At 43.8% G+C, this 20,928-nt stretch overlaps 1 protein-coding gene across 1 annotated transcript in view; it reads left to right on the top strand.

Moving 5' to 3' along the window:
* LOC134564250 (FH2 domain-containing protein 1-like) overlaps positions 1-6,501 on the top strand; it is a 36,575-nt gene extending 30,074 nt beyond the window's left edge. The window contains exon 12 of the mRNA XM_063422997.1: positions 2,631-6,501. Coding sequence (XP_063279067.1) covers positions 2,631-4,676 — 2,046 coding nt within the window. The 3' untranslated portion in view covers positions 4,677-6,501. The remainder of the gene's footprint in view (positions 1-2,630) is intronic.
* The last annotated feature ends 14,427 nt before the right edge of the window (positions 6,502-20,928 follow it).

The raw sequence follows: 20,928 nt of genomic DNA, 5'->3' as shown, positions 1-20,928 counted from the left end.
TCTACTTGTCCTTCCAAAGGATTTTTGTGGTGGAAACTTAAAAAGTGAGAGGCCTATGGGAGAAAGATACCTTATCCCCAGTGTGAGCGTTCATTTGCCGAGAACCCTTAATTGGTCTTAAATAATTCGGGAAATGTACTAAGATGGAGGAGCAGTATTGGCATTGATTACAGTTTTAGTTCAGCAAGGTCTGTCTATTGTTACAGATATTTCTTAGATCTTTATAAATAGCATGAATCAGTTGGATCAGTGCCCTTTTGCAATCTGCATTTGGCAGCACTCTGGATAAAAGCTTTTGTTCAGAGAGAAGAGTCTTGATTCCAAGCAAGCCGACAAGATGTTCTTCTAATGTGCCTGTTGTACCATTAGTTTACCTAACCTTTACCACCCAAGACAACACGCAGTTGCACGAGGGTGAATGTTGCACAAATGTATAAAACCAAATGGTGATAGCTATTGCAGTCAGTTTCGCAAGAGGTGACTTCATCCGTATATGTTCAAATGTTGGGGCTTGAGGATTTCATTCATAGTCACATATTACAAGTGGTTGTTGGATAGCTGTGACTTTTGAGGTTCTCTCTCTGCAGTAAGCAGCTACACTCTAAAAAAACGACAAATTAAACTCTTGCTTGCAAATTTTGAGATTTGCTTGCTAACTGTGGATTGACCGTTGTTCCTACAAAATTAGCAGGACAATTTAATACAGAACAATACAGCAGAACAATAAAAATGGCAATTCTGATAAAAGAATGTGATGTGTAGACAGCACATCCAACAGTCTAAAAAGATAACTTGTACCACAATGGCCATGTGCACATATTTCAAATGCTTAAACATTTTTTGCGATTTTTTGACATGTCTAACTATGTGTTTAAAAAGATTTTCATCTGAGTAAAATCTCCTAAAACTCTTTCTGGGTGAGGTTAAAATATCCTTTTTCTAATGGTATTAATATCTGCAACTATATTTAACCATTTCTCTTCACAATGGTATATTTAAAGTTGAGCTTTAGCATTTGACAAGAATTCATTCTGTAATTCCATACCTGTGAAAGAAAGCTTCCTGCCAAACATTTTTCCTGAAATGCAAGTTTTTTCTTTTTTCTTTGTTAGATGTTCAGGTTTCTTAGGTCTCTAATGCATCCTATCTTTCAGAGCCCAGTGTAGTCTCAAATCCACTTTAAGAGGTGTAGATTAATCCATTCATCACAAAGCATTAGGCTTTTGTTTACTGAAAGCTTTCAGGTGACTTTTTCTAGTGGTGCAGCTCTTCTGTTGTCACAACAACGAAAAGATTAAACTACACAGAGCTTTAGATAAATAAAGGTGTGATTTTTTTTTTTTTAAACAGTGTGTCATTGATTAGACCAGATTTAACAACATGCTGGAAAATTATGTAATTTTTGATTCCTCTGTCAAGACTAGCCTTTTCTTTCTCTTTTTATCTACAGCTGTAATGGCTGCAGCAAGCCAAGTTCTTCATTTCAGAAAGTAACCCAGAAAGTTCAAACAAAGGTGCAGTTAGATTAAATCTGAAGCCTAGAGGTAACAGTTAAAATGCTGACATTCACAGTAAATGACTACTAATTATTTTAGTAAAAAAGTGTTTACTGTGCTGTCTTTCAAATTCAAACTACCTCTTGTATGGCTTCCTGAACCAAAATCCCTCAGTTTAGCTGCCAAAATCTCCATCCTACCCTGGGCAATCTTTGTGCTATAGTTGGCAGTTTTTGAAACCAACAGTGGTTATGAGATCCAAAATTGGAGTGAGACATTCATTGATGGTCCCTGAGTGGTGTCAGTTGATGTCTAAGTATCATGAGGCATTGCGTTAACTTTTCTGTTTGCTTTCATATGCAATTAAGCAATGCCTTTTCACAAAATTTTCAGTTTGTAGTGTTAGAGAAAAGTATCACCATGTAGAAATTGGACTTGCTGAGAAACAATTGCAGTTGTAGTAAGGTGGGTTGGAAAAACCATGTTGGCTGGTGCTGGTCAGACAAGTTAGTCTTAAAATATGAATGTAAAGATTAGGTAGAGATTTACTAACCTGATAAGCTTGCCACCTTTAAACTTAGTGAAGACTTCATGCTCTCCATCTTACATCTGGAACTCTTTGACTCAGCCAAAGAGTGGTTGGGCACTGGAACAGGCTCCCCAGGGAAGAGGTCACAGCACCAAGCCTGACAGAGTTCAAGAAGTGTTTGGAAAATGCTCCCAGGCAAATGGTGTGACTCTTGGAGTCCAGGGCAAGGAGTTGAATTCAGTGGACCCTGTGGGTCCCTTCCGACCTGGGATATTCTGTGATTCTAAGATCTGACATCTGCCTGGGCTTGACGGGTCAATTTGTTGATTTTGCAAGGCCTGGTGCATTTTTTTTGCATTCACTGACCGGATGGATGTGTTGTCCCATTAGTTATGCAGGGAGCTGCTCTCCATGGGGTTAGTGGTTGCAGGTTGTGGTTGCTGCAGTGATTTTGTGCCTGTGTATGTACTGGAGGTTGAGAGTGGGTGACAGCAGTAGGAGCTAACTTTGATGGGAAGAAATAGGCAGAGAGGAAGGAGTGTGTCTTGTTCTTAGGTATAGGACACCATCCTCTGAGACATGTATTTGTGATTTTCCTCCTTCAGGAGAATAGGGAACGAGAGATCCAGGAACTTCATAGTCTGCAAAGGCGAAAGGAGCTGGAGGAGAAGCGTCGATCCTGGGCAGCTGGAGAGCTTGGGAGCTTTGGGCGGAGCAGCAGTGAAAATGATGTAGAGATGTTGGCTAAAAATGGACTTGGAGAATTTCTTCCCTTCTTGCAGCAGAGGCCTCAAAGCCCTTTGTACAGAAACACAAATTCCAGGCGCTCTCGACTTTCTTTGGGGATAACTGCAGACAGAGAGTTGCAGAGTTTCCTGGAAATTTCAAAAGATGAGGATCCAAACAAGTTTAACAGCCTTCCCCGTGCAAACACCCGACAAGCAAGACCAAACGTAGCCTGGACGGAATCCAAAGAAACAAGAGATCTCAATTTAAATACCTTGCACTCACACCAACAGTCTGAAATGGAAGTGAAAAGTGGTGGCCCCATGCAGGTGTCTCCAGCTCAGCCCAGTCACCTTAGCGGCTCAGCTGGTCCTGGTGCCCATTACTCACAGAGGAGCACTGACTACAGCTTGCACACTTCCAACATGTCCTGTGAGGAGTCCACAGATATAAATGCTCTGGCCCTTGCAATTGAGGAGCATGAACTTGTTAAGGGGTTACGTAAATTTGATATTCAAGGAGCAAAGCCTGCAGAAGATGCACCTTTAATATATTTAGAGGATGCTGGCGGGACTGACCTGGAGACTCTAGATGATCTAAGCTTTCGTTCCCTGAGCACTGCCGATGATGAGCTGCCTCCAGCTTGCAGAAGTTCCAGAGAGGCCCAGGACCATCAAGCCAAGGCAGTGGGTTGCAAGAATGAAGCTTTAGAGCCCAACAGTAGCAGCCCTATGTCTATGGATACAAGTGTTTCAGGAAGTAGGGAAGATGGGCCAGTGTGCTACATGTCAGATACCACGACTGATTGTTCTTTGACATTGGACTCTGAAGAGGGAAATGATTTTAAATCAGCAGGCAACGAAATAAGAAGTGAGGCTGGCAAAGCATGCTCTTCTGGCAGTGATGCTCAGAACAAGGCTAGATCTTTCTTCTCAAACCTGAATTCCACCTCTGACAAGGACCTGTCTCTTCACACATCTGCCAATGATAAGGATGATGCCGAGAGCAAGCACACTCTTCCTAAAGAAAAACCCATAAAAAATAAAGATCTAGTAGGACCAAAGACAAACTCTCTAAAAGATCGATCTCCAAGCTCCACAAAACCCAGTGGCACTCGCCCTAGCCACACAGCTCCTTCCAGACCTGTCAGAACCTTGAATGCCTCTGAGAACGAAAGCATGAGGAAAGTGGTGCCTATTTCTCGGTCAAACAGGGCACCCAGCAGCATGAAAAAGCCAGAAGCCAAGCCAGCCCCTCGTGAAAGCAGCACAGTGGAAAGTCGGCTGTCTCATCGCAGCTCTGTCCGAGGCACAACAGACACACTGCCTAGAAGTCCCTACAGGCACAGCATGTCAGTAGAAGAGCCAAAGTTACGAAGGGGCACTGTCACCTCAAGCAGTGCTCATTTCGAGAGGGACAGAGTCACTATCAAGAAGCCAATCTCTAAACCCATTAGGAGTAATGTCAAATCAAAGACAGATGAAACAAAGATGTGTCGCTCCAGTGCAAAACCCCAGACCCCTGCAGATGACACCAAGGTTGCCACAGTCAGTATTCCCAAACCACCACCTGCTGTCCCAAACTTTGCAAGGAATACAGTGGCCTCTTCTTCAAAGCGTGCAAAGGTGGATCTATCCAGCTCATCCAGACCTCCGCCCATCACAAGGTCTGTGTCCCAGAGGCTGCCTAAAGTGAAGCCAGCAGTGACCTCTGATGATCCAAATCCAAAGGACAACAGCGTGAGCACCTTAAAGAGAGCAAATAGTGCCAGAGTGGTTGGAAGAAGCATCCTGCAGGGAGAAGCTGTCAGCACAAAAGCAGAGCCTGCACAAAAGGAACAGGGAACAGTGGAAAAGGCATCTCTTAAACTGAAGGATGCAAACCGAACGACAATTGGTAAAATACTGAAGCCATTATTGAAATAAGGGAGAGGGGTTTTTTAATCTTGGAATGTGAACACTTGTCCAAGCACTGGATGTCTGTGTAGTGAAATTCCTTAAAACAGTAACCTTGCCAATACATGGCATCCATCATGTGCTTATTGAAGTACAGCACACTGTTGGGAAAGGGCAAGTAGCTGTGTTCTGGTCTAAATCCTTTTTTATGAATTTGAATGTATTTAAAGCTACTGTGATAGAATGTGAACAGAACAGCAAATCTTCGCATTTGTGATAAAAAAGTTACCAAAAGCCAAAAAGTTTTCAGAAGTTTTACCTACAAGATGAAACACTTTTTGACAGAAAACATGGATTAAGGCCAGTTTTTTTTGTGTACGTAAGATTCTTCCTAGGACTCAAGCCTTTGTGCTTGTTAGTTTCTTATTTGATGTCAAAATGAATCCTGCGGAACAGTACTGAAATGAATTTAGGGGATTATGCTTTCCATTGCTTTCAATTCCTTGGATTAGGGAGCTCTTTTTGCCTGTTGCAAAGTCCATTGCTGGCAATTGGACAGACTGGAACTGCTGGCCAAAAAATTGTAAAACAAGACATTTGCTGTTTGTGGCTGTCTTTAACCTCCCAAGGGAATTTATAGCATGTTTTATGAATGTGTATGTGTGTCTGGGGAAGGCTTTCTGCTGGGCAGGAGGCATGTTCTCCAAGAATGTGGCAGCATTGTCTTGCATGCACAAATGGATATGGCTGGTGCTGCATTGGATAGCACAGCTGGAGGCTGTGCCTGTTGGAAGGGCCATTGGCATGACGACTACTCCTGATTTGTTTTGACCACAAGCAAACTTGCCAGCTTTTGGTCATACAGAAGTGCCATATATTTATGATACTTATCAGGATGTTTGCAGTTCAGCTCTTGAAGGCTGCAATGTAGTGCCGAGCACTTTCTTACCATTCCATGTTTCCATTGGTTTGTACACTACCAAACTACTTGAATGTTGCAATGGCTCTGGTTGGGCCATTAGTTTCCCTGCTTCCTCCTCCTCCACTCCTTCTCCTTGTCAACAAGAATATTTAGCATGAAACACAAAGCTTACGCATGACAATGTTTTTGTAGAGTTCTTTGGTTGCTTCAAATGTGGTTTTTAATGTTTAAAGACTCCAAAGGAATTAAACTAACATTTGATAAGCTTTTTGCAAAGTGAAAACACCCCATTTTTCCTGCAGATACAAATTTTAACTTCTATCAGACTAAGATACAGAGAACGAGGGAAAACTCATTCAGCATGTGTGCATCTTCCCAAGAATAATCTATTTAGGTGGGGGAAGTGCTGTTGCCCTAAGCATTTTATTTAAAGAATTGCCTTTTATTTACTTATGAATGAAGCCTCATTTAAGAATAAAATAAAAAACAAAAGGAAAATCTCTTTGGACAAGTGGCGTTGACACACTAGTGCTAGATCTGTTTGTCTGCTCTATCCCTCTGTGCTGGGAGAGTGTAATTCAGTGAGAATGAGCTCACATGCTTCTCACGGCCTGGTATCAGGGACAGCCAACTTTGAGGTTTGAATCTGGCAAGGGGCCTTTACCTCCTCCCTCATACCAGCCAGTCATGATGCAGACATCATACCCAAACACCATAAAGTATTGCACAGGGCCTCTTGTTTGAGTCTGTCCAACAGGGAGAATTTATAGAGCCCACTTTTCTGCAAGGGCAAATATTTTGCTTTTTGGATAAGCTTTTTGGATACTGCCTCCACTGTGGGTTAGATACAAAAGCATCTCCCTTCTTAATTGTATCTGTGTAGATGTATGCACATCTGCAAGAGCAGATGATTGACTTTTTTCCTTTTTTTTTTTAAACAAACCAACAAATTTTATTGGTAGCAAGCTTGGAAAATAATTTAAATGTGTTTGGAACATGTAAATAAATTTCTATGAATATGCGTAAAAGAAAATTGACTGTATTTAATGGAACATTTATACATTTCGGAGTAACTCAGTAGTTTAATAAAGTTCCCATTTACTGGGTATGAGGTTTGTACTTTCTCCTTCCTGTTACATGCTTGGCTTTGGTCCTGGAGATCTCAAGCAATGGAGTCCGGGTGGGTGACTGTGGGAAGGACTCTACAGCAGAAATCATGGTTTGAAATCCTAGGTTTGTTTTTATATTGAGACATGCAGTTGAGCTTCAGTTTCTAAACATTTCTGGGTCGGGACTTTCTGCACAGGTTTGGGTATAACATGGAAGACATTAGATGGTAGATACAGCACTTGTGTACACACTGTATGTTGTGGCCAAGACAAATGTTCATGGCACTAACAAGTCTGGATCTGTCGCTATCTTCATGCCTTTGAGCTTAGCACACCTTATTGAGAAATTCTGGTCTGCAACTCCCAGGACTGTGGAAATACAGAACAGTCTGTTTTGCAGGAGCAGGTGGTGACTTTTGCACCGCAATTGTGAATTTTTCAGTTTTGTCACATTCTCCCATTATTTTTCCTTTATTGCATACAAAAGAACATCTATTCAGTAGGAAAAAAAGCGAAATCCAGCCAGTCTCCTTGTCCTCAGGGAACACTTCCTCCTCTCTGCTATGGAAATGATTTCTGGACTGGAACTGCTGCTTTTTGCAAACTTGTTTAGCCCCTGACATTTCTAGTTTGGTGAGTGTCTCTCCCCGTTTGGAGTGGCAAGCACCTGCTGTCTGCCAGTGCTGAGTGACGGCTGTTGGTGGAATCTACGTGGGAAAGCCCTTCACCATCAAAAGGTGTGTCTCGAAAGTTTGCTTTTTTAAACTTCATTTTTATGTCAAAAGGATTTATAATTACTAATTCATTATTTAAACTACCAGGTGTCAGAGACAGCGATGCCCTGTAGGTTAAATTTCCCATGTCATACAATTTTCCTGAAGGCTAGCAGGGCATGGCAGTCGCCTGGTTGCAGTTGGCTTTCAAGAAAGAACTGAGACCTTGTCTCCTGCTTTGTTCTACTGAGCGGCTGATGCTTCTGACTGTGACCAGGGTGCATCAATCTCCTCTGGTCACTACTGAGGTGGCAATGAAGTGGGGGAGCCCCCGGGACCATGAGGGGAATTTGGAGCTGTGGAGCTGGTGAAGATTGAGAGATAGAGGGAAGCTGTGGGAGTAAGAGGTGCTGATTCATACTTGGAGGAATTTAATATTCACATCTCATGTGGGAACTGCATACAAATGAGGGGCTCAGTGGATCCCTCATTACAACAGCTCATTAAATTATCAAGAAAGACAGAAAGGGTTCCCATCACACCTCCCACAGTGTACAAGCCTGGACTCTGTAATTCAAAATAACCTGTCAGTATCTTCCTAATCTTAGGGTCCGTCTGCGTGGACGGATGCAGACAGCCACACGCTGGCTCCTGCCTAACCCTTCCTGAGCCAGCTCCGTGCTGGAGGTGTTCCCTGGGCACTGACCCCGAGCTCCCACCCCGCGGCTGTCACTGCACATCCTCCCGGGCTCGGTGCCTCCGGCTCGGCTGCGCTGCCCTGCCAGCACTGCCCAGAGCCCCGGCTGGCCGCCCGCAGCAAGGCCTGCCCGCTGCTGCCTGTGAGAACGTAATCCCTGTGAGAGAGGCCCAGCTAAACACTGCTCCTTTCAGATTTGGCTGCACAATGTTTTCCATTAACTTGATACACGCTGTTTACATCCTCCTGCTGCCAGTGCCAGAGATAACTGCCTTGGGAACAGCTCCCTACAGGTATTGTTAACAGCTGCTGGAAACAAAGGAGTTTGTTTTAGACACGTCACTATCTAAATGGCCAAAAATACGTTACTTTTTTATTACTTGTAAACTGATACTAAAAACTCTGTCATGTTCTCCTGGTTGACAGACGCATTCTGGAAATCTTCTGTACTGTTAAAACTGGCAGCTGAGGAAGTATCTGTGCAAGTCTAAAAGAAACTGATACCGAGGCGAAGGAGATGTGAAGGTACTTGCTGTAAGGTGTGTGATCAGCACCACCAGCATCAAATACTTCCACTCAGAGAAAAAGGTTTCTAGCCAACAAGTGGTTGTTCCTTGCCATGTAATTGGTTTCCATGCCTTTTCAACCTGAAGGCTGAGGTTGCAGGATAGCCACTGATTGCTTCAGCTGGCAACTTGCTCAGATTAAAAAAAAATGAAACAAAAATCCTCAGTCTGGAGCTGCTTCTAGCACTGAAGCACTGGAGATATTAGCAGGTTGACTTTAATGGTGGTGTTTAGGGTGAGATTGGCAGTGGCTGAGCTAATGCTCAGCAAGAGTGGCCTTGTGTGCATGGAGGGGAGAGAGTTACATGAGTTTCTGAGACAGTTCATGCCATCTGAAGCAGACAGACTCCCTTTGAACAGAGATGTGCCTCTTCTGCTTTTGATCAGGTCTGAACAATAGCTCCTTGTTTGTCCTATTCTAGCCGTACTTGTTGGGAAGAGGAGGAGGAAAAAAGCAAGAAACTTTGATAGTTCCTTGTGGGTCAAGTGGAGCAAAGATATAAACTACACCTACTTTGATTTTTGTCTTTTTTAATAGGACTTTGACTCATAAATAGAGCTGTTAGCTTCAAATAATTCTGTGCACAGGGGCAGCAGATATTTTCAGTGGCTGCAGTGATCCAGCAGCAAAATAAGCATAAAAGCAAGAACTGTTTAGCTCCAGAGTACATCCCAGTAATTGTTTCCTCTTCTCTGAAAACAAACCCTAGCAACTGAACCCAGACAATGTTCATTTGGGCACCCAAGAGGAGCTGGCTAGAAACTATTTTGTTCCACTTCTAAGTAATTGTTCACAATTCATTTTATTTCTCTATATTCTTCCATTTCTTTGTTATTAGAAGTAAAAAGGTGACCTTCAAGAGAGAGCAGTAAAGCAAGGCTGAGGGATACAAATCTACTATCACCTTCACTTCCCTGGTGCTTGCTTCTTATGGTCCTTTTCTGTAGATCTGGGAAACAGATTAATTGACTCTGTATGTACACTTTTGGTAGTTTCTTCAAAAGAGTAAGATTTTACATCTTTCAGCTGGGCTAGCACAAGTTGTGGGAAGGAACTAAATATATATCTAAGGTGGATATGTGCTCAATTGGTGTTAGGAATTACTGAAGCCCAGTAACTAGTGTGCTTCATAGAGAAAAGTGCAAAAGGAAGGAAGTAACAACAAATAGGCACAAGTGGACACAAGTGTTCAGAACCCTTACAGGTCCCTTTCTGTCTGCTGTTTCTGGCAGCTCTAGGTTTAACCCACAGTCTCCAGGAGAAACCAGGACCCCTCTGTGCCTGACTCCACTGAATCACTGCAGAAAGCAATTGCCTGAGAACTGCTGGAGCCGCTTGAGTTCTGGGGTTGAAAATAGGACACATTGCTAACTTCATGTTTTGGTTTCTGGTGTTTCTCACGCAGCATTTTAAACTGATTCATATGTATTCCCTATGCAAATCTTTAATCCCTGTGTTAGGAAGGAAAATGGGTGTAAATGTGGTTTTGATTTTTTCCCCACCCTTTTACAGCTGTATTTGCCCCTATGTCCCATGACTGCTTCCTCCCACTTGTTTCCTCTATTATAATCTTCCATCTTCCTCTTAAATTTTCCATCATCTGTTAATAACTCATCCCTCTCTTAATCTTATATTCATATGGCAGGCTTTCTGTATTCTTCCATTTGCTTCATCCTGCTTTCTCTCTGTTTCTTGATTCCAGTGGCTGTTTTGCTACATTGCTTTCTTCTTTCTGCCAATGAGTCCTTCTCAAACGTCTGTCTGCAAAATCTGCAAACTGAGACTTTTTGCTGGCAGCTTCCAGTAAGGTGTGGGAATAGAGGAAGAAAATGAACTCAGGCTTATTTTGCAGCTTTGCCTTTTTACTGCAAGCAAGTTGCTGGGGGAGGCTGTTACTCACAAATGCATCTTTGCGTTTTTTCTATGTGAACGTCGCTCACCCCCTACGCCGAGCAGCCTAGGAGGGAGCTGAGAATCTGAGCACATATGGTGATTTTGCAGAGGTGGGTGAGGAAAGTCTGTTCAAATAAAGGTGTGACTAATTTGGCTTTGCGGTGTCTAAAAAGCCCTAATGAAAGACTGTCAACGACAGCTTCAAAAGCCATTTGGTGAAGTGATTTCTAACCCCACCCATAGTCTTGGTACCAAAAGCAAATACATTTGTCCTGCCAGTTTGGAGCTGCTTCCCTGTGCACCAGAGCAAAATAATTGTATTACTGCTTCTTAAATTTGCACATAGCTTTTCATGGATGGAAAAGCTTACCATGGACTAAGGTTCCAGGATATTTTGGGTTTCTCTGATAGGGTAAGGACAGCAACCTTTTTATAAGAGCATATGAAAGCTCTTAAAAAATGTAAACTCAATTTTCCTTCGGCTGAAAGTAACTAATCACTACGTGAAAGGGAGAGCACTTGGAAGAACACATGCATAGTATATTCATACATAAGCACTGCTTATTGCTGCAAGTACTTGGTGCTCACATGTGGTCTTTCTAAAACGAACAGAATCCTGTTTAAGACAGTCTTTCCTCCCAGGAGGTTATAGCCTAAGCAATTGAATAATTAAACTGAGAAGGCATCTGCAGAGGTCTCCCAGCCCAGCCCAGCCCAACCTCCTGCTCCAAGAAGAGCTAACTTTACGTAGGTCATTTTGATGAGGGCCATAGGGTGTTGTTCTTAGCACAAAGTACTTATAAGAGGGAGGAGTATGATTTTGCCACTGAAATAAGGGTTCTGAAGTTGGGAAAACCCTAAGGAAGATGCTGGTCTTTTGTAAGCTATGGCTTTAAAGCTGGGAATATATTGCAATTTTTAATGCTAGGCTGTCTGAGGTGGCTGATGGTGATGTGAAGTCAGTAAAGCAAGTAAAGACAGGAGCTTGGCAAGAAACGTGAGAGAAAAAAGCAGCAGGCAACCTACTGAATGCAAGAAAGAAAGACGTTTGTAGCTTAAGGGACACCAGAGGTAAAAAAAGATCACTGAAAATTGCAAAGACTTGTGGGAACAGTAGACTTTTGCAGTTTGGATGAAGAAAGAAGAGGAGAGGTGAGAGATACTCACTAGCCAGGCTGAGGATTGGTCCAGCACTGTTAACCTGAGCACAGATGAATGTGGACAGGTGCTGGCAGCACCAAAATCAATCTGTGGGAAACTGAAGAACAACCCTTGTGAGCTCAACAGCTCAGCCTTTCCTGGCAGAAGTTTGCTTAACCTCTTCTTGAAGGAATTAAGGATGAAATAGATTAGTAAGTTACAGTAAGTGTCCCCAGTGACTAACTTGTGTCCTGCAGGATGGGGTGCCTCTTCATGCATACACTGTTAAGCAGCAGGTCTTCTGACAAATGTGATACTTCTGATGCTTGTTTTTTCTTGCAGTGTGGCTTTATGAAACCCTCACACTTATAGTAGAGCTGCTATGGTCATCCCAAGTAGTACAAATACTCGTACGGAGTGTGCAAAACAGCAGCTAACCAGGAAGCCTAGAAATCTAGGAAATATTTTTTACATTTGCAAAGTACTGCCTGAGTTACTGTGAGAGATTTGATGCAATCTGTTGCCAGAGACTTGAAACTCAACTGGATGGAGCATGGGCTGGATCATGCAGCTCCTGATGGTGCTTTAATGGCCTCTGCAAAATACGAGAGTGGTTCATATCCCACTAGAGATTGTCCCAGGTCAGAATTTATGCTCTCAAGGACCTTATATTGAGTAAGGCAGCAAAGGAAATGGAAGTAGGGAGAATATGAATTGCCCAAGCCAAATCTTAACCCCTGCCCTCTCTGTGTGTACCTTGCAGTAGGAATGTAACCAATTTTCACTGGATATTTCACTTGGATCTACTAGAAAATATAACCACCAAATCAGACCCTTCAAGAAAATTTACAGAGGAGCTGCCAACTGAAGATATGGCACAGAGGCTGTGAGTGGAGTGTTAGCAAAGGGAGCACTTTAAACAACTGTGAGGAATATTGCTGAAATCTTGGTTTGTTCCTTATCTGTGCAACAAGCAGGGGAGCAAGGCCACTGGGCACAGCCCTGTGGCCATGGGATCCAAGAGGTTGTGGTGTCCCCAGCTCTGTACAAAGACAGTATCTGAAATAATGTGAAATGTGGCATAAGCAACGCGTGGGAGAAGGGCATATGGAAATACAGCAGGAGACATTCTGTAATTATAGAAGCAACCAACAATATTAAAAAAGACCATAAAGCAGAGATTTGCAAGAATGCATAGCTTGAAAATTCAGCATGAATTGGCAGTGGAGTCCATGACTAACCACAGACGTCCATTGTATGATTGAGTTTAAACTCTTGTTTAATGAAAGTACTTCTCTGAATAAGCCTCATTTAAAGTACAGTAAATATCTCTGAATAAAATGTCCAGCCTTAATATACAACATTTTAAATGACAGAGAAATCACCCCAACCTTTGGTAAATAGTGTGAACACATAATCACACTCTCTGTTTAAAACTGTCATAGGATTTCTAGGACAAATTAATAGGGGTGGAGTGTCTAATTGCTAGTAACTGGATCTATTACAATGTTGTGTGCCAAACTGGCAAACTCTTCTTATCATATTTCTGCTTGATTAAGCCTTTGCAGGAAAGAAGCTGTGATTTTCCCCACAGAGGGTCCAGTGACTCTGGGACCAGCCCGTGCTCCAGGGACAGTGCAAGGTGCAGAAACACATGGAAGATGGACTCCCAGTATGCTGCCACTGCCAAGCTGGGATGGGGGAACCTTGTTCTCAGCAGGCTGTGGTGGCTTTTGTCACTGGGGGCACTTCCTGCTCACAGGTATTAGCTCTTGGCCTTGGGCTGGTCCCCCCTCAGCTCCGTGCAGTCAGAGGATGCCATGGGTTAGTGGCTCTGGCTGGCAAGGTGCTGCCTGCCTGCTGGCCTCTGGGAGACCCACAGGAACAATTTGGGAACCTGTTCAGCAGAGTTAAGTTTGACAGCAAAGTTAAGTGGAAGCTCTGGGAGGTTAGATCTGTGTTTCCTGCCATAGTTTCTCAAAACCAGTCTATGTAACCCAAGTTCATCTTCTGTTACATTAGAAATGTGCCTAAGAAAAGGGACTTGTTTCAGAAATACACAATAATTGTGTCTAAAAGGTTATTTAGCCAGGCACCCACTATCTGGCCAGTCAGAGTCTTCATGCTTCTGGAAATCACCAGGGCTGTCTTTGGCCAGACCTGTTGTACTTACTGTTCCTTTCTCCTTGTTGGGGACAATGTGGTTGCTGATAAACCCTATGACTTTCCCGTCTGTTGTCTTCTGCAGCTAACCTGCAGCTCTTTGGCCGGATTCTCCTGTCCCTAGGCAAGGAATATGTATTTTTCAGTAAACTTCTCTCCCTTCCCCTTGGGACTGTGTTGAGCATTCTGTAATTAAGGAGACAGTGGTAATGTCTAATGACTCACTTACTGACATCATTTAAAAAGGGAACTCTGATTCTGTCCCCTCTTCTCCTGGGTTTCCTTCCCTCCTTCCTTTCCACGAAAGCTGATGAGAGACCTTGAGCTATCCTACAGATTAAATAGCAGCTATGCCACTTGCTTCTCAACTTACCATTTTTGACTGTTGATGATTTTCTCTATTTTAAGGGTGCATTTAAGAAGAGAGGACTCTTTTTTTTTCCTTTCCTTTTTCCACCAATCTTTTAACTTTTTTTTTTTTTTTTTTTTTTTTTTTTTTTTTTTTTTTTTTTTTGAGCAGACCTGAGCTGTGCTGCTCCCTGATCACTCCTGTTCCCTGTGCTATGGCAATGAAACGTCTCTCAGTTGAGCACGTTTGCTGCAGTGCCTCAAGGTGACTATAAAACAGGTGGCCTCATCTCGGGTCATTCTCCTTTATTGATGTTATTGCAGAGTCCCGTGCTATGGCAACCACAGGAGTTGCACCCTCTGGAGCTGGAGCAGGGCGGAGGACGAAGGACTCGGCAACTTCTGTTCGGGACCAGCCCTGCTGCAGCCGGCACCCTGCCAGGGCGGGTGTTTATCCAGCACCGCCGTGAGTCACGGCTGCCATGCTCCACCAAAGCCACCTCCAGCAGCCTCCCCATGAATCACGGCAGCCTGAGAGGACTTGCAACAATTCCTGGGCCACCAGAAGGATGATCTCATTGCCTGCTGAGTGGAATAAGGATCAAGTCACGTGGAGCTTTGCTCCCAGAGCCAGGAACATGGCATCCCAGCAAAGAGCTTTCAGGTGACCTAATCGGGCATGTGATTCAGAGTTACAGGAACAAACAGGGCAAAGATCCTTCTCACAGGGAAGGAAGGAAGGTACTGCAATATACAAAGAATTTATTTGAGGTGACTTTCATAACAAAACTTGTAAGGCAAGAAGGAATGATATAGCACAGGGTCTACAAAGGACTTAGCTTTAAGCAGTTCTCTTTGCATTGACGGTTTTGGTCTCTTTTTTTGATTCTCCAAGTGGAATTGCCTATTCCAAGTGAGCACAACGTGAAGTCTGATGATGTAATCTTTGCACACTGTGTCCAGCCCATGGAGCTGAGTTACTGTGATCCCAGTTCAAACTTGCTTGCCAAACCCAGCTGAAGGATTTACTTGAGTTTTTCTCTAGCTGTAATAAAATGTTTTTGCCTCTTCTAAAAATTAATTTGTGGCAGTTTTCCATTTCAATTGGATTTGTTGTTATTTCCAAGAATTTGCTGATTTCTGAGCAGACATCAAGTGATCTTTTCTGATTTCAGATATAAATATTAATAACCCTTTGCTCCTTCTTGTAAGATAAATCTTTAAATGCTATGAAAAGTGGTAGCTATTTTAAATGCATGGATTTCTAAAATCAAAACCAATGCAGAAAATGGGTAAAATTTTAAAAATCATCTTGAAATTGTAAAAGGCTGATAATTCTACAAAAATTTTAAATCAATTTTTTTCTTAGTTAAGAAAGGTGGGGGGGGTGGATTTGATGAAGTTGGAATTTGCATCTATGACAATGAGGCAGCTCAAAGCTGCTTTTCTTGCTTCTATTGCTGTCAGCTGGAGGTCAGATCTCAGGAGAAAGTGGAGGAAATTTATTCCCAGAGATTCCTGGGGTTTTAAGGTGCCACATCTACTGGCTCCAAAGTATGTGTGGGAAGCCAGTGGGCTGCAGCAAGGAGCAGTCAGCAGGGCTCAGCTCCTGCAAATATTCTCTCGTTGAACTGTGAGTTTTGGCCATCATCCCTCTTCCTGGGCAAGGCATCCCCACGTGTTGGTGCTAATTGGATAGTGCTGACAATCTCGAAAGTAATATTTTGGCAGCTGCTTTCCGTTCCTTGACTCTGTTAGGTGTATGTTGGTGGCTAACCACATGTAACAGCACGGGTTAGATAATGAAATCATTGGGGTAAGCATTGATAGGACTAAAGAAAATGATCCCAGAAGGGACTCCCTCACTGTTGACTATCAAACAGCATCACCCAGCTCACATCCATTAATTTTCCCTTCCCCAGGCCTGATGTTGTCTTGTGTCACGGAAAAGCCTTGTGAAAATCTCAGCTGAGGATAAATGTGGCAGTTCTCAGCTCAAGCTGAAATTCTTGTGAAAACTGGCCTCCTATGTTTTCATCTTCTGTTCAGCTTATGGTGTCAACATTTGTCGACCTCATGGTAGCCTGATTGCTCAGTTGGTAAAAGGGATGAGCTGCTATACTAGAACAAAGAAGCCTGTTCTAGTATAGGGACGCACTGCATGACCTGGGAAGCTCTCTAATGATTTTGTAGGTAAGATGGAAGCTATCAGGTAAAAGGCTCTTTACCTTTCCCAGGAGAGCTACTTTGCTGGGGAAGGGTGCATCTGAGCACGGCCCAAGCCAGAGCTGGAGCACCAAGGGCACGATTTGCACGGCCTCTGTGAATACCAGCTCTGTTCTGGCTTGCAGGGTTTTAAGGAAGTGAGCTGCAGTTGTGATGACATCAGGGAGCTAACATCAAATTCAGGCTTGGTGAACTCTGGACGTGCCTGTCCTTTTGAAAGGGCTTTCCTTAGCTGCTGTGCTCACTCTTTTGAGTCACAGCTACAGTGTGCGTGGTGCTGCCCAAGTGCAGCAAATGACACAGGACTCACACTTTGGGAGAGGTGTCTCAGCAGCTTTCCCTGCAGCATGCTGGGTAATCCTGAAAATGCTGATATTTTTCTCTAAAATGTCAGAGTGTGTGTGCATGGGAAGGGATGAGAGGTTGTTGCTGCTTTCCACATCTCACTCCTATGGAGGCTGGAAGGGCAACTATGGCAGATGCTTCCTCGGGGTGGTCCCTGCTCTCTGAAAGCTTTAGAGAAGAGAATGTGGACAAAGGAGATAAAATCTTTGAACTGTGGCTATAAATGGAAGGGAGTGTGGCAGCGTTGAGATGCTCTCCGCAGAAGTAGCTGAAAAGCCCAAGTGTTTGGAAATGTTCTGAGCACAGAGGAAACAAATTGTTTATGATCCCGCAGCTCTCTCAGGCCTGCTTTATGCACAAATATGGCCAAAAAATATTTTTGAAGAGCTACACAGGGCTGGGGGAAGACAAAGGAGCAAGATCTCTTGGTCAGTTGCCTGGCTTGCTGGAGGGGAAAAGCAGCCCCAGAGCCTCCTGCCAGGGAGCAGATCCTTTGGGGAGAGGATGCTCCAGGGTGACTGTAGGCAGACAGAGGTGAAGCACACTTTGTATACCCCTGATATTCAGCAGTGACCAAACCAAAGCTACAGTCCTGCCAGTTGTAGGAGGCAGTGTAGCTCCAACCTCTGCCTTCCACCCCCTCCACAGAGGAGCACACAGGGAGAGCACTTGGACCTCCAGGAAACTTACTCCCAGTGTCCCCAAATCAGTGCTCACGCTCAGCTCTGCACACTGGATGAAGGCACCTTGTTTTCATGGATTAGAAAGCTCAGTGGGTTTTCTTCCCCGTCTTTTATCAGTTTATTCATCATAATAGGATTATGCTTGTGTTCCTCTTGGCCCAGTCCCAGAGGTGCCTTGTATCCGCTAGGAATAGTCACCAGCCACAGCCGAGCTGTCTTGTTTCAGGATGGCCAGCTGGAGCCGAGTGAACGGCACACCCTAAAGTTAACCGTGTGACTGCAGGACAACTCGCTGCCGGATGATGTCTTAATCGCTTGTGACTGCAGCATAGCCCAGTGTGTGAACAGAGGGCTTCCTTTTGGGATGCACCTGGGTCTAATTAGTGAAATGTGCCATGAGGTGTCCAGAATAGGAGGCAGAGGTCTACACAAACTACTTTATCTAAAGGCACTTTGGATGAAGGAAATGTGTGTCGATATGGTATCTAATAGACAATGTACTTAAGAGTCCCTCCTTTCTTTAGACTGTTTTACATCACAGACCTTTGTGCTGTTTTTCTGACAGTTTTTGGTATTCTGAGCTTTTGAGAAGTAGAATTCTGATGCTTCCTAGTGAAGAATCTGTCTCTACTGCTGCATGTTGGAAATAAAGCTTTTTTTTTTAAGAGAGAAATGAGGAACATGGAGGGAAGATCATAGGTGATGAGATGAGTGAGACAAGCAGAAGCAGAGGCATCAGCAGGTAGTGACCAAGAGGTACAAAATGTCAGCAGGCAGGAGCAGGTGCCCGGTGTGATTCCTTGAAGAAGAAGCTGCTCCAGGAGCAGTCAGGTTGAGACATGCACCATGTAAGTGATGAGTTGTTCATCAGTACTCAGGGGAGCAAGACAAATGAGAAATCAATTGAACATCAAACCATTGTTTCTGATTGCCTATGTTGAAAATAAATGATTCATTGAGTGCTTTAATTGATTCATATACATGGCTAGGAGCTCCAGTCTTGATTTACAGATCTCTTCACCAGTCAGGCTGGAAAGTCTTGCTCCCATTCACTTTATTTGTGCAACAAACATCTTTTTCCCTTGGTCAAGCCACTTACAAACTTTTTTCTCTCTCTGATTGTTTACTTTGCCTTTAAGAGGCTGGTGATTCCTCTCACTTATATGGTGCTTTTTAATTCTTTTTTTAATTAGCAGAGGAGCCTGGAAGGAATGGGGATGGCTGTGGATAAAGCACTGGGCTCTGTGCCCAGCAGGGCAAACAGATGACCCCATCCTCAGAGAGCTGCAGTCTAAAGTGTACCATGGATTTATAGTGTACACTGCCAAATAAGTGGGAAAGAGAACATTTGGTAACTTAAAACCCTTTTGTAACTCCCCGTGAGATAGACTGTGGAGTACTTTGTGTCTGGTAATCTGTATGCCCTCTGTAGATAGCAGCAGCTGCTCACAGGGGCTGAGGAGGCTGTGCCTTATCCCTGCTGCTGTCTCTGTTATCTACATGCCTGAGGAGGAGGTGTTGGAGATCTGCCTCTGCTTTGCTACAGCAGTTCCATAAGTTGTCAAAACAGAAGGAAAACAAGGGGATATTTGCTGTAGGTGAGGGGAAGGAATGGGGAGGGAGGGGTATCCCAGCTTGTGTAACTGGTGTGTGGTACCATGGTGGGGAGAGATGCCAAGATAGCTGCAAGGACAGGGAGGTCCCACCTATCTGATTCAGGAGACCTGGTCTCTGGCAGCCTTGACTGAAGGAAGCACAAGTGGAGAAAAAAGGGAAAAAGAAATTTGACAGTTATCTCAGAGTTAATCAGGCAGCTAAGGCAGAGGCAGCTTCTCAGTAGCCCTGTGTGTCCCCAACCATGCAAAGGCAAATGCCTGTCTGCCCCTTCACCACCCCAGCTTTGTAGTGGCTGGATTCTGTTGGGTTGCATGGCCCTGCCTGCTTCTCTCTCTGTGCCCTGAGGTTAGGCTATATGGGGAAGCAGAGTTATCTGGGAAGAGCTTTCTCCAGCCTAACATACCATAATGCCACCAAGCTCCTTGATTCACAGCAACCACAACTGAGATGGCAACCAACAAAGTGGGCAAGAGAAAACACACAGCAAGAGAAAAAAAACCCCAAAGGGTAGCAATATCTTGCAAGTATTTGCCACCAAGTAGAAGAGTCCTAACTCAGTTGCTCAGGAGCTAATTAAGAATGGAGCCTGACAAGTTGCTCACCGGAGCTGTTATGGGATGAACTGGATTTATCTGTCTGAGAAATAATGCTTTTCACCTATTCATTTTTCAGTTGGTTAACACTTTTTCTAAACAACTTTTTAATCACTTTTTTAAAACAATTTTTTAAAAAAGTTAACATTTTATCACCACTTTGCTGTGATGCTGGGGCTGTCAGGGAGAGAGACAGCACAGGAGTTGGAAGATGCAGGGTGAGCAGGAGCTGCTTTTTTTCTGTTCCTGCACTCCACACCATGGCTATAAGGCTTTGGCTGGCAGACCTGCATCAGCCTGGTGAAAAGGGTCTCCAGCTCTGGACCCACAGGTTTCCTCTCTGATTTCATCAAATGTCTTGGCTGGGTCTGTTTGGCAGTGGAACAGCTACAGTGCTGCTACATATGTTTGAAGGTTTTTGGGAGATACATTTTTGCATCAAAATGGAAGGAGCTCAAGGGAGCTCTCAGAAATGAGAGTAAATCTAGAAACACCTCCTGCTCTGTGCCCAAGCTGTCTCTGGTGCTTGGAGGCCTGAGTCTCCCACTGCCTGACAGTGTAGCACAAGTGGATTATCTGCTTTTGTGTTCCAGCCAGGATAACCTGGTTTCTGCAATATTCTGGAATTTTGAAAGCCTGTAGGGGAAGGGTCTGAGTCCTTTTTCCTCTTCAGAGAAGCTGTTCAGACAGGCACTGGTGGGACAGCCCCTGTGTTGACTGGCTGAGGTGAGCTGAGGTGAGGTGACAGTGAGCTTTGTTGAAGCTGGGTCTAGTTGTTCCACTCTTTGATGTGTATCTTCCTTGTTTCAGCAATGATTCGGTGAAAACAGCATGGGCTGGATATGGTGAGGGAGGGCAGGATTAAAGAGTGGGAAATTTAGCTTTGAAATAGGGTGTTTTGGGAAGGTAGGTAGCTTGGAAGTTCATAAAATGCAGTTTGTGGTGAAAAGAAAGAAAAAAATAAAGATGATGCTGGGCTAATAAACGTGATCATATAGCCACAGACAGGGAACAACACCTGGAAGGAGGCTGGTGTGCTTGTGCTGCTTGTTACTTCTTTTCTTGCTACTGGTTAAAAGACAGCAATGTAAAATAAATTTGGGGAGGATTCAGTGTTCCCCTTCTGTAGGCCATACATTTGCAGGGGAGTGTCTCTGTAAGCCTTGCTTCAGTCCTGGTTCTGCAAAGATGTTGCAGGAACTAATTATTCATGATTTTATCTTGCTACCTGAAATACATAAATAGCCTAAAGGTTCCTCTGATGGA

Source organism: Prinia subflava, chromosome Z (assembly GCF_021018805.1).
Source record: "Prinia subflava isolate CZ2003 ecotype Zambia chromosome Z, Cam_Psub_1.2, whole genome shotgun sequence".
Taxonomy (NCBI): domain Eukaryota; kingdom Metazoa; phylum Chordata; class Aves; order Passeriformes; family Cisticolidae; genus Prinia; species Prinia subflava.
Note: the sequence above shows the minus strand (reverse complement) of the source record. Positions and strands in the feature narration are given on the sequence as shown.